Genomic DNA, 13672 nt, shown 5'->3' with positions numbered 1-13672 from the left:
TTGTGGTTTCCTGTTTTGTGTTGAAAGTTTTCCTCGTGTGTCATCTTTTGCTTTACTTCCTGTGTTTTCCTGCCTTTGTGACGGCTGATTTGTTTCACCTGTCCCTCAGCCGTCTTCCCTGTCCGGCGTCCTCCCTCACCTGGTGCCGCTGCTTTGTTGTCCTGGTCTGTGCCTGTTTGGGATTCTTGGATTCTGCTTCCTGCTCGATCAGTTTGGGCTGCTTTCTTTGGACTCGACCTTCGCCTGCTTCACCACCCGTAAGCTTTTTCTTAATTGCCTTTTTGTGAATAAATCATTTGAACTGCAGCTGCTCTGATTTTGTGTCCTTGCTTTGTATTTCCTGAAGATAGTCTAGTTTTTTTGCAAGGAACTCTGGGAAAAACACCTGATTAGCATAACAAGTGTAAATCAGACTGACTTCATGATCTTGTTTTGCATCCACATGAAAAAAAATAACAAAAATTAAAAAAAAAAAAAAATTGAAACCTCATCCTGATGCTGCCTGAATCCACTCCACGACCCCCTGCTGGTCCCCCACCCTCAGGTTGAACCCCACCCAGCCATGAATCTCACATCATGAGCTCCCATGAACGATGAGGCTGCGGCTCCTGCTCACATTGCGTGTTAGTGATGAATGCTTCATATTACTGAATGAATAAAAAACGGGGTTAGGCTGCTGGAAGTCTCTCCAAATCCCGCGGGACTTCCTCCACCTCACAGGCTTCCCTCCATCCATTTTTAATGAGCAGCTCTGTAATCTCGCTGCTCTCGTTTCTTCCTACAGGCGATAATTACCTCACGACTTCTCCAGGAATTATGTCTCCTCCGCTGCTGCTTCATCAAATCATTTTAAAATCATAAAAATACAAAAATCACCTCATCTTTTACCTGTAGTAAAAATTCACAGGTAGCCTAATTCGTTAGTTTTATTTATTTTCTTTTACGCACTGGGATAAAAACGAGATAAAGAGGAAAATTAAAAATAAGGGAAACATCTGTTATTCCTCTTATTAACAGAAGATCATGTTTTTGTGTGTTTCACGATATTTTCCATTTTTCTATGGAGCCATGAAACACCGCTGCGATGCTTCTGGTTCTGTTGTGTTTAATTTTATTTGGTTTTATTTTATTTTAGTCTCTTTGATGTAGAATATTGATTTATGTAGACAAAGAATCGAGTTCATGGCTCATCCTTGGCGCATTAAGCAATCCTTATATTTTAATGTACAGGCGATTTAATGTCCCAGGACTCTTTATTCTTGGGTTTTCCGTCATGTCCCTGTGTGACATATTATGGGATATTTGCTGTAATTTGTAACGCATCAGGTATTTTCATAATTTTGCTTCCATCTTCGGGAGAGATGGCGCCGATGAAAGGCAGTAAAAGCTCTCTGTTTCTCCGTGTTGTTGCTGTTTTTTGTCCTCTGAGCAGCTTCCTGCAGACCCTCACATCACATCACATTAATGCAGAGACACGTCGTGCACGCGTGTCCCCGCGGGAGCCCGCAGCACGCACTGATGAAAATCTGCACGATCTTCATTAAACCTTAACCAAAGTACACAGCTGTAGTATTACTGCAAGCCTCACTGTGAAAACTGGAAGGCCGTAAAGGAGTTTTCCAGGACGGCCGTGCTCGTGCAACAAAGCCTTCAGAAGGCAGAAGAACGGTTTTTATCAGCGTGACCTGATGTGGACATTTTCTATATGAGACAAAATAAATGAGACTGACAGGACACTGTCACAGAGAAATTACAAGATCAAAGCAGGCTCCATAAATTAATACGTAATATTAACGGGAGGATTCAACGAATATCAATATTGTTAAAACACAATAAAGCGCAAAAAGTCGAAATAAAATCAAACCTCTGTCTCCTTCAGATGATGCTTCATCGTCATGTTCGTTATTTTTACCGTTTTATTATTTTTGGTTCAGTATTTGGAAACGAGAGCTCGTGTTATTCTGACATCTTTATTATTATTTTGGGATATTAAAATACAAAAATAAAAAGTCAGTAAAATAATAAAACCATCACAGTAAAATAGAAATATTCCGTTTGGAATTGCATTACGAGTCTTTTCTTGTTGTCTTTAGATGATTTTTAGTTTCATATTTTCCTCTCCAACATGAAGACGCGGTCTGTTTCCATCCTGCCTGGAGGATTATGGGATATTTAAATTATTAAAGGCCATAAAAAGAAAACAAAGTGAGAGCAAAATCATCCTTTCAGGACCACAAACTTCTCCACATCAGTTTGATTTTCTTTCCGTTATTGATGGACGAAATATTCACGTAGTTTCATGTTTTCTCCTGCAGAATGGAAACACGACCTGGTTCCACCCTCACAGCGAGTTTAAAGGACTATTTCAATACCATAAAACACATTAAAAAAATAAATACTGGTTCGATATTTCCTCGTGAAGCATGAAGAGCAGATCTGTCTGCATCCTGTCGTCTGGACTAAATGTCACGCAGACTTAAAAGCTTTAAAGCTGTTTGACTTGTGGAATTATTGGTCGATTTAAGATCAAGTTCAAAGTGATTTTAAGTCGCGGCAGCTCGGATTGTTCACGTTAGACCGAACAAACATCCTCTACATCAGGACCCTCCTCCTCCTCCTCCTCCTCCTCCTCCTCCTCATCTTCGTCCTTTGGATCGATATAAACTGAGTGCTGAGACGCGCGGCAGCTCAGGGACTCTCCCTTATTAATAATGAATGCCCTCCAACCGTGTGTGTGTGTGTGTGTGTGTGTGTGTGTGTGTGTGTGTGTGTGTGTGTGTGCGCGCGCGCGTCTTCATCAATTTGAACGCACAAACCCTCCAGATTAAACCACACTTTGACCAAAATGAAAATAAAAGCACACACTTCTTTTCAAACATTAGTCGTTTTATTTATTACTCTTCATCATTTTAGCAATCTTTTTATTTTTTTATTTCTCAGTAGGCCTATAATCTGTAAAGTATCAATCTGTGTTAAAACTGTCTGGGTTAGACTATTTATAATAGAGCTTTTTTATTCTCATTTTCTCAAAATCCTTTGATATACATATTCTCTCGTTAGATGATTCTTGGAATAAGTCCTTTTTTTTAAACTCTTTTTGTTACGCAACATCCCCATAAACAAAGAGACAAACCAACAAACGAACAGAAGTACACATCTTTTTGTCAGAAGGCAGTGGAAACGTCATCTGTGCCTCAGCAAAGAAATAAACAACCTCTTGGAATTTATTTACTGTATTTATGTAGTTTATGATGCTACTGTACTGTTGGGACGCAGCTTTTTAATCTAACATACGGACCTAAAATATATCGCCTCTAAGGTCGTCTAGTATGAGTCAGGCCGTATGAAAAGGGGGGATGTGCTAAATGGCAACAGTCATATCTCTCTTCAGCCACGGTTTGATTTTTTTTAGCTACACTGGCCGTGAAGTCACGTCTTCGTATTGCTGTCGGCTTGTCTGAACGTCCTATTTCTTTCCTCCAGGAACCGTTTGGCTCACAGATTCATTCATTTCTAACACAAAGGATTCTGCTGAGCAGGGACGTGACGGGACAGAAGAACGGCGGGAAATCAACTGCCAACACTCACTGAAGTTAAACGTGTTTCTACTTTCACGTCCAAAACGTCCTCGGTGGACTTCCGTCCGGCTGACGCGTCTTTAACTTTAACTTGTTCTCGGGAGATTTCGGGAAATGAGCACATGGATTCAAGCAAGAACAGACAGAAATGTTCGTTGAAGCCGTTAGCTTCAGGATGGACATTTAGCATGAACTCCGTTAGCCTGCTGAAGGGACGATTTTCATTCATTAAACATCTTATTTTGACATGCTTGAACCTGAACTCTCAGCCAACCTCATGCAGTCTCTTGCCTGCTAAAATGAGCCGTTAGCTAACCAGACCTACGCGGGTTTAGCTGATAAACCACGTGGTTAGCTAACCTGATGCAGCCCCATGTAGCTGCTTACACAAACATCGTCCGATTAGCCTCTAAACTGTTAGCAGCCAAACCAGTTAGCTAAATCCAACTGTTAGCTAATCGGACTCAATCTGCTTTAACTGCTGAAATGAACTGTCACCTAGCTTGATCTGTTCTCGCCGCAAAAATGAGCTACAGGCTAATCGGAACCAATTTATTTTGGCAGCTAAACGCTTTATTCATACTGGTGCATTCAGACAGTTTTCTGGGCGTTGATTTAACTCCAGTTAGCATCAGTCTGTCCATGAATCTGTGCCCCAGGCGTGCTGGACTACGGTGGCTTTCGAGTCCAAACGTTTGGTGGAGAACCAACAACTCACTGGACCAGAAGCTGAAAATGGTCACATTCGCTGCTGTTCCACGTTCGTCGTCATTTGTGCTCATTTCCTGAAATGTTCTGAGACCGTCTGAACTGACGTCATGCAATGTAAGATCAGTCTAGACTGTTCTTTAACGAAAAGCAGATTTTATACTCTCAACTACGTCCCTGCACCTGCGAGCACGGTGGGGAAAATAAGGCTATGGTCACACCAGAGACTGGTTTCTTCACGTGGCGTTGAGTTTGGAAGCGGTAGCTCGTGGGATAGCAAGCTAGCCAGTTCAACAACCGCAGTAAAACACTATGAATTTTGAAATACACCTACCACTGCCACACGATTGACTGCAAGCCATGCTGCACAGGTCAAAGGTCAATACTGTCAATGCCCCAAATTTACCTGCAAACCCAGGTTTACCTGTACAGGAGGACATCCTGCAAGACCGACCGGCCAACTGTGACGGCCAACCAATTAAACTCAGTGCCACTGTGATAAAAGCTGGTGTGACCGTGGCCTGAGCACAATAAACAGCCAATAAGAACACAAATATTACATCACCATCAAGCACTCAGTCCTTCAGACCTACCGGGCTCAACGCAGTCGACATGGCGCAATAAAAAAGGAAAATCTGTCCGTGATGGAAATGAGGCGGCCGCTCTGAAATGGTCTCCAGGCCTTGACTGGTCTTATTGATTTCGTGGAGTTAAGCTCGGCCTCGCGTTACATGAATGTGCACCTTAGGCTATAAGGGAACCCTAATATATAGCCCGATACTGTGTCAGCACCCAGCAGCCACAGGGTGCTTCCAGGCCTAGCCTACTAAACATCAATAATTAATGGTTGACTTTAATACTGTGTAATTCCACGATTGTAAGCGGGCATGGATCCATCAAATTTTCATCATTGTCATCGTTTCAGCTCGATGGCTGGTTGAATATTTCATGTGATCGACCTCCGGGTCAGGTCGGCGTGTGATTGGATGAGCGCCGCAGGAGGACGGCCCGCAGATGTCCCAGCAGGGCGAACCCGGCCGCCGCGTGGTGATGTAGTAAAAATCCATTTGGGGCGTAGTTTTCTGGTGATGACGTCAAACTCAGTCCTTTTGAAGTTGTTCTTTTTTTTGTCAGTATCGAAGAGGAGCTAACACTCTTTTCTATTTTCTTTTTTCATTTGTGTTTTTCCTTTTTTTCTTCTTTTCGCTTTGTGTTTTTTATGTTTTCCTTCGTTTCTGTTAAAACGCCAGCCAAGTCAGTACGGTGGGCAGCGTGCTTAGGACCAAGGCGAGGCCCCTGGCGTCGGCTGATCTGGGGGCTCCGTTGCCGCCACCACACAGTTCAAACAAACTCCCACGGAAATCCAGGTTGCGGGACTCCTTTTTCAGTTTCTCCCAGAGGTCCGTCGCTCCCTCCTGGCAGTCCGCCAGCGCCGTCGTGGCGCAGGAGTGGAAGTTATCCCAGTAACTGGCAGGAGAAAACACAGCAAGCGTTAACACCACGAGCCCATGACTGCAGTGGGAGGCTGCTTTAAACCGAATGCATCATCCACTCGAGAGGCAGAGCCAAGAGTGGAAGTCATCCCAGAGTCTGGCATGACAGAAAACACAGCGAGCAAAAAGCTTATGAAGACACAGCCGGTGAAGTTTAGAGTCCAGTAAAACAACAGCTAAAGCGAGCGCGGAGCCTCGCGCCATGTTTACTCCACTGTCTGCCTCCACGAGCGTCCGCCAGGTGACGATTCCTGGGATTAAAAACACGCTGCGCAGGTAAACAGACTCCATCCATCCATCCATCCATCCATCCATCCATCCATCCATCCATCCATTCATTCATTCAGCCATTCGGCCTGTAAACAGTCTCAACCAGGTGATGAAATCCAGGTGAGTCAGTTTTCAGGTAATGAAAGCTGGAAACGACAGAACAAGTGTCACGTGACCAGACTTCATTCATTCCTGTCATTTGTTCCCTCCTCCTCCTCCTCCTCCTCCTCCTCTTTGCCTCTTTTCTGGGTGTCCTCCCTTTCCTTTCCCTCCTCATTGCTCCCTCCCTTCTTCCACTGTCCCTTCTCCCTTGCTTCCTATCCTCCTTCCTGTCTTCCCTTCTTTATTCTTTACACCACGCCCCCTCCTTCCTCTTTTGTCTCCTCCTTTACTTCCCTTCCCTCCTTCCTTCAGTCTTTTTTCATACCCTTCTTTTCCTCCGTTGTTCTTCATCCCTCCCCCTCCTCTCTATGATGTTTTATTCATACTGAAGCAGCTTCCTCCCCCTCATCCTCTCCTTCTCTTCATGTCTTTCTCTTCCTCCTCTCCTCTTCCTCTTTGCTGTTTCCTTTATTTATTTGTATTATTCTGTTTTATTCCTCCTTATTCTTTGTCTTCTGGCTCCCTCTCACTCTCTCATCTGTTCATCTTTTTTCCTTCCTCCTCCCAGTTAATGTAAAGATGACACCAGCCTGCTCAACGACGCGTGCTCACACACACACACACACACACACACACACACACACACACACACACACACACACACACACACACAGCGTATCTAATCCAATCTTCCAATCTGCCCTTATTGATGTTGACCTCCTGAACTGAGCCGTGTCGATGCTACATCTCTGAGCAATTAACGCGTGTGTGTGTGTGTGTGTGTGTGTGTGTGTGTGTGTGTGTGTGTGAGGAAGCGTATTAAAGCTTCCCTCCTGCCACGCCTCAACACCGCTGTGATGGAGCTGTCACTGAATTAAAAAATCATATGTGTGTGTGTGGAGGGGTGGGGGTTCTTGCTGCAGCGTGCCATCTGGTGCCCACCCGCTTTGGGTGGTGGGGTGAGCGGGGGATAAAAGGGGTTGTGGGGGGGGGCTGCCTTGCACACATGCAGCCTGTCAGCTACACCCCCTCAGGCTCTGCAGTGAAATCACTCATTTATTTATTTTCTCTGTTAGATGACGAAGACTCACAAATAAATTAGGACTGAAAAAGAACAAATCACATCGACCAATTTGTCTGTTATCTGTGTGTGTGTGTGTGTGTGTGTGTGTGTGTGTGTGTGTGTGTGATTTCAGTAATGTTAAAAAGCCACAGAACAAAAAAAGGCTTGTTGGAGGGAGGTGGACGGCCTGAGCCAGGCAGGCCTGAGAAGACAAGCTCAGGGGAAACGAAGCCCTGCGGTGACGCTGATGTAGAAATACACGAGCGAAGTATGAGTACCTGGAAATACTGACATTACGTTTAATTCAGTGCTTGTTAATTTGCCTGTTTCAGGATCTGGACGATGTGGCTCTGCAGGATTCTGGTTGGACGCAGACATTCAGGCGTCACTGAGTTTGACAGTTTGGTGGTTTTTAGTGTTTTTGTAAAAGAAAAGATGATGGAACATTTTGTCTTTTCAGGCCTCTTCAGTCCCCCTCCTCCTGATGCTAAGACCCCCTCTGACTGACAGCAGGAAGCGTTTCTGCTGCTGCTGCTGCTGCTGCTGATGATGACGATGTTTCCGTCCTCTGGACGCGTGAACGTACCTGCAGATCTTGTGCAGGTTCTCCCTGTCGTCCAGGTCCTGGGGATAGTTGGCCATGTTCTCCCCCAACTGAAGCAGACAGTCCGAGAAACCTTTGAAGACGGAGTCACATTGACCAGCGCTGACCAGCACCGTCTGCAACACAGAGACTGCACAGAGGAGGAAGAGGAGGAGGAAGAGGAGGTAAGGCGGAGGGGGAGGATAGAAGAGAAGCAAGAGAAAAAGAAAAAAAGAGAAAGTCACAATCAGCTTCCTCCTGCAGGAAAAAAGCAGACCTCTGATTGGTCACATCAGGACCAGTTTTCCTTCATAAGGTCCCAGTTTGAGAGTTTAACCACCAGTTTCTTCACCGTCAGGCCTGATTAGAACATCCTTTAACCACATTTCAGTGTTTGGTTTCAAAGATTTACTTTCAATGTAATTCAGTTCAGTTTGTTTTGATCCCTTCAGCCTGTGTGAGGTCACTGCTGGTGTCAGTTGACGAAGCACCGGACAGAACAGACGCCGCTCTGCACAGATTAGCAGTGATCTCACACACTGAAGCTCGTGGCCGTCCGCGGACTTCAGCGTCCTCCGACGTCTAATTCTGACATCAGCAGATGGAGGAACTGCAGGGAGAGGTTGGCTCGGAGCGGAGGGCCTGTGTCTTTATCGGCGACAAGTCAAAGGATTCTCCAGCACAGACATTCAGAGGAGAGTGACACTGAGACGACCGTGCTGACACTGAACGCACCGTGTTCAGCGCAGCGTCGTCAGCAAACGACAGAGAACCGCTAACAAATCAACTGGATTTCTTTCGCTTCAGTCTGACACTGATCGAACAGCTGCTGACTGAGAGGTACCGAGGAAGCGTCTGCGCTCAGCGGCCACTTTATTAGGAACACCCGGCGAAAGCACTTCGTTGCCTGTGTTGCACTCTGACCATGAAAATAAAGTTGAATCAGAAAGAATCTAATCTAAAGCTACTGCAGCCTGGTACAACAGGCTGTGTGTGTGTGTGTGTGTGTGTGTGTGTGTGTGTGTGTGTGTGTGTGTGTGCGCGCGCAGCATTACTCTCCTCCCTAATTCACTTTCACAGAGAGAAAACTCAACTATAAAACACAGCACGGGTTGCCAGGTCTGACACGCCTCCACCCCCCTCAGCAGGTCTCACACACACACACACACACACACACACACACACACAAGCGCGCGCGCGCCCCTTTCCATGACCTCTGTTAGCTCAGCCTGTGTGTGTGTGTGTGTGTGTGTGTGTGTGTGTGTGTGCGCGCGCGCGCGCGCGCGCGCGCGGTTGATTAAGCAGGGGATGGGGCTGATTGATTGGTTTGGATAATAACACGCCTGCCGTCCGGTTCCACTCGATCAAACTGTGGACTAACACAGCGTGACGTGTCGGGCGAGACACGCCTGTTAGAGGAGGACGAGGGGGCGGGTCCATCCGTCCACCCTGACTGCCGCGCGTAAAAACTTCGTCGCCTCACTCCTCCGACGCTGCTGGACTGATGATGGTTGAACAAAAGTGAATGAAAACCGATGCAGCAGAAGCACAGACGGCCTGTTTTATTCCTCTGACCTGGCTCCTGCTTTACCCACAATGCACTCGCCCACAGATGGTTCAGGTGCGTTCTGCCAGTAGCGGCCGCAGCAGCGATGAGGAGCAGCTACGGAGGCCTGGTGGGCTCATTTCTTTTCACAACAGATGAGGTTGCCTCAGGTGACACCTGGCTTAACTTGACACTCTTGAACACCTGCGAACACACACGGACGTGGAGATGGTCGGCGTTCCCTTTAGTGTGACCGTCACTGACCTCCTGCGAGCCCTGACACAGATGTTTCTACGGTGGCTGACAGAGCTCAGCTCCCAGCAGCTGAAGGAAACACCTTCAAACTCCACACTCCTACCCTCCACCTCTGAAAACGAGCGGCCGCTGAGCGCTGACATCAGCAGAAAACACGAGCCGAGGAACACTTTCAGTCTGAACGTGACTGAAAAGATCTGAGTCTGTCAGAAGGTCAGACATCAGTACTGAGTTTCAGTAAAGTACAAGTAATCTGTCAAAGGTTGAGTTACTCATTACTTTTCAGATTACAGTATTAAACCCCCTCCCTGTCCAGTGAAAAGCTCGTATCTGCAGCTGTGTTGATGCTGAATGTTTGTGCTGAACTGAAGGATGAAGAGTTTGTTTATTTAAAATTCTTCTTCTTCAGCGCTCCTCAGAGTTTTTGGAGATACGTGGTTCTCACAGGACGCCGCGCTGCGAACATGTGATGATCCTATAGAATCTGAAGCACTGATGAAGATTAAAGCACCAACAGGACACAAAGCAGTTCAATGAGCTCCAGACGAAACATGTACAGCAGGAAAAACACATGAATGAAGCAGGACATGAATCCACACACAGCACTTCTACTGCACAGCGTGTACTTTTACTTGAAGCACTTTAAGTAACTGTTGCATAAAGTACTTCAATACTTTCACTTGAAGCTTTTGTTCAAAGTTTTTTCGTGACCTCGGAAACATCGAACTTTGACCCTCATCTGTTCAGGTGTGTGCGTCACTTTAGCGTCCCCCCGGAAACTTCCTCTGCAGCTCTTTCCCCTTGTTTTGTGTTGAACTTGTGTTTTTCATGCAGCTTCTGTGCTGCCATGTTGTTTTTCTTGACTTGTGTTTAAGTGTGTCGAACTCTCAGCCTTCACAAGGTACAAAAATCGTCTAACTATCCCAAAATATTCCCATATTCAGCAGATGATTTGTTCATTTTTCACAGGGAGACAGCAGTAAGCCTGGATGAAACAACTACATCTGAGGTCAGAAAATATTTTGTATCCAGGGCTTGTGTGGGGGTGCATGTGAATGATTACAGGAATACTACAGGAATACTACAGGAATACTACAGGAATACTACAGGCACAGTGTCTCTATGATCCTCTCACTCTTCTGCAGCTACATGTTTCTGCTGTTTGATAATGAAGGTGACACTATTCTACAGAGTACACAGAGTATTTCTCAGGTGTATTTGTAGTACATAGTTTGGAGAATATTATAGATCCAAGATGGAAGTGACAGAAGTACTGAGAGGAAAAGGTGTAGTTATACATCCATCAGCTCAACACACTGACGGTCAGATGAGTCAGACTGGATGAAGGATCAGTGACTCACAGCTGGACTCACAGTCACTAATGACTCCCAGCAGTCCTGTAATCAAAGCAGTATTTATGGAATATTCCCATAATATTCCCATAAACCCACACGGTTTAATCTGTAACTGTCATTTCTTTTCCAGATTTGCAGGTTTCCAGCTCGGTGTCTCCCTGCTGTCTGTGAGTGTCTGAGTCTTCCTCGTGCTCATTCCCACTTTTTCTTTCTTCTTCTTTAATTATCCCATCAAATATTGTAATATTTATTGATGTCCATGAGGTTTAATGTCCATTCTTGACTTCAGTTAATAAAACCCAACAGAGTCCAGTAAGGAGCAGCTCTGGAGGTTTCCATCCCGTCACGTGACCTTCATCAGCCGCAGAAGAAGATCACGTGATCTGACAGAAAGCTGCTTGAACTGGACTTGGTGGTGAGACATAGCGTAGATCTTCAGTGTGTAAAGATTCATCACGTGCTCTCTGTGTTATATTCTGTGATATCTGTTATAATAGATATTCAAACTGCACTGAAAATTTCCACCAATGTTTCTAAAATTATTTTCATTTTTATTTCTATTGCTCATAATATTCTTATCGCGTCTTAATTTATATTTACAATTTAATTAATATTAAAAACACATTTAAAAGACGTTTGAAACACTTCTATCCTGTTTGCAGCTCTGCAGTTTATAAATGTTGATGTTTAAAATCTCCTCTGCTGGTGTCTTAATGTCCTGATGGCTGCTCTTCTTCTAATATTCACTTTGTGTGGATGAATGAGTGGAGCCCCTCCTCTCTCTCTCTCTCTCTCTCTCTCTCTCCCTCTGTCTTTCTCTCTCTCTCTCTCTCTCTCTCTCTCTCTCTCTCTCTCTCTCTCTCTCTCTCTCTCTCTGTTTCCGCAGGTGTCTCTCCACCATCCATCGCATTACATCATCTCAGACATGATGCTTCTTTCTCTCTGCGGCTCTTTTTCTTCACTCAAACGGGCCAATCGGCTCCAAAACAAGGTCACAAAAATACATGAATGAAGTGACCCCCCCCCCCCCCCCCCCCCCATCCTTTCATTCTTTTAATGCCATAAAATCTGCTCTTCCTAAAAGAAATCTGAGGCTGAATTATTTTTCCTTCGGGCTCTTTTCGATAAATAATTTTTCATAATTAGTTAAATCAAACCGACCTTCGCCAGGCGGGAAATTAATGATTTTTCATTTTGGGTATTTGAAGCTATTCGTGGGACTTTTCACGTTTTGTTTTTTTTATGTGTAAAAGCACCGTTTTCCTTTTACAAAAAAAAAAGTATTTCCCTTCTATTTTCTTCTATTTGTTGATTTTATTTCCTTTTTTCCGTTTTTAATTGGTTGATTCGTTTGTGATCTTTTTATCTTTTGTCTTCATTTATTTATCTTCATCCCTCCTCCTCCTCCTCTCACTCCATCTCTTCATGTCTTTTGGTTTTATTTTTATCTGATATGATGCGAGTGAAACCAGGACAGTCCCGACACACGCGCACGAGCGGGGGCGCGCGCAGCTTTTTCGTTCACGCCTCCCATCAAGCACGCTCGCACTCATTCACCCCACCTCCACCTCCACACACACGCGCACACACACTGTTGCCTGCAGTGCATCGGTGCCAGAAGCAGCGTGTTAGCTTCCACTCAGCAGACACACCCACCCTCCACGCGCACCAGGCCGTTTTCCCGCGTCAAAATAACCAAAAAACATGAATTACAGCATTTTCACAGCAATGAAAATGTCAAAAACATTTAAATCGTTTTTAATAACTGCTGAAAATATTCTGCACACACGTGGCCTCTGAAGAAAGATTTCGGTTATTGGCGCATGAAACGAATTTTCTTTGTCTTTGTGCTGCAGATCTAAAATCATTTCGATGCTTTTCTGCTCTCACGAGTCGTTTTCTTGTGAAACCCGCAGCAGCACCAAAAATCCAGCACGATCCAAAGCGGGACAGGCTGAGACCAGGACCCCGACGAGCCCACAGCCGCAACCAAACGGAAGAGATGTTCGAAATGAAGCCGAACTCATTGATTTGAATTCGATTTCCCTCCAAATAATAATAATAATAATAATAATAATAATAATAATAATGTGTGTGTGTGTGTGTGTGTGTGTGTGTGTGTGTGTGTGTGTGTGTGTGTGTAATAATTCAGCAGCTCTCTCTGGATTTTATTCTCGCTTTCGGTTTCAGAGCGACTGCGATCCCAAACATCCAAAGAGGCAGAAAGAAAAACATTTCTGTTCATTTCTTATCTGATTGCTGATCTTTTGTTCCTGTTTTCAACGTGATTTCAGAGGTTTGTGCCTCCTGAACCTCCTGGACCGTGAATATCAAACCTCCCTCTCTCTCTAACAATAGCACCGGGAGGATTCTGCGTCTTGAATAATTCAGCATTTCTCTGCCACCAGCAAATGCACTCACACACACGCACGCGTGCGCACGCACACACGCACGCAGAACCCTCCTCCACAGCGTCGTTATGCAATGCAACACAGAAAACAACAAGCATCTCCATATTTCTCCTCTTTCATCCCTGATATTTGCTTTTCATGTCGCTCCTTCCAGATATTAGACGGGTCCAGGAGGGCTTTCTCCTGCAGATCTGTTGCGTTAAAAACCAAGCCCACGCACGCGCACCTCACAGCTAATTCACGTATGATTTTTAGAATAAAACCTTTAAAAAAATCGTGCAGTTTTCTGCTCCATCGTGCGCGAGGCG

General features: G+C 45.1%; 1 protein-coding gene across 1 annotated transcript in view; it reads right to left on the bottom strand.

The window, feature by feature from the left end:
• Positions 1–2865: 2865 nt before the first annotated feature.
• The window catches only part of nrn1a (neuritin 1a), a 12147-nt gene continuing 1340 nt past the window's right edge, over positions 2866–13672 (bottom strand). The window contains exons 2-3 of the mRNA XM_076760953.1: positions 7801–7948; positions 2866–5753 (exon numbers count right to left, since the gene is read on the bottom strand). Of these exons, the coding sequence (XP_076617068.1) occupies positions 5525–5753; positions 7801–7948 (377 nt within the window). The 3' untranslated portion in view covers positions 2866–5524. The remainder of the gene's footprint in view (positions 5754–7800; positions 7949–13672) is intronic.

The sequence above is a fragment of the Chaetodon auriga genome, chromosome 21 (assembly GCF_051107435.1).
Source record: "Chaetodon auriga isolate fChaAug3 chromosome 21, fChaAug3.hap1, whole genome shotgun sequence".
Lineage (NCBI taxonomy): Eukaryota > Metazoa > Chordata > Actinopteri > Chaetodontiformes > Chaetodontidae > Chaetodon > Chaetodon auriga.
Note: the sequence above shows the minus strand (reverse complement) of the source record. Positions and strands in the feature narration are given on the sequence as shown.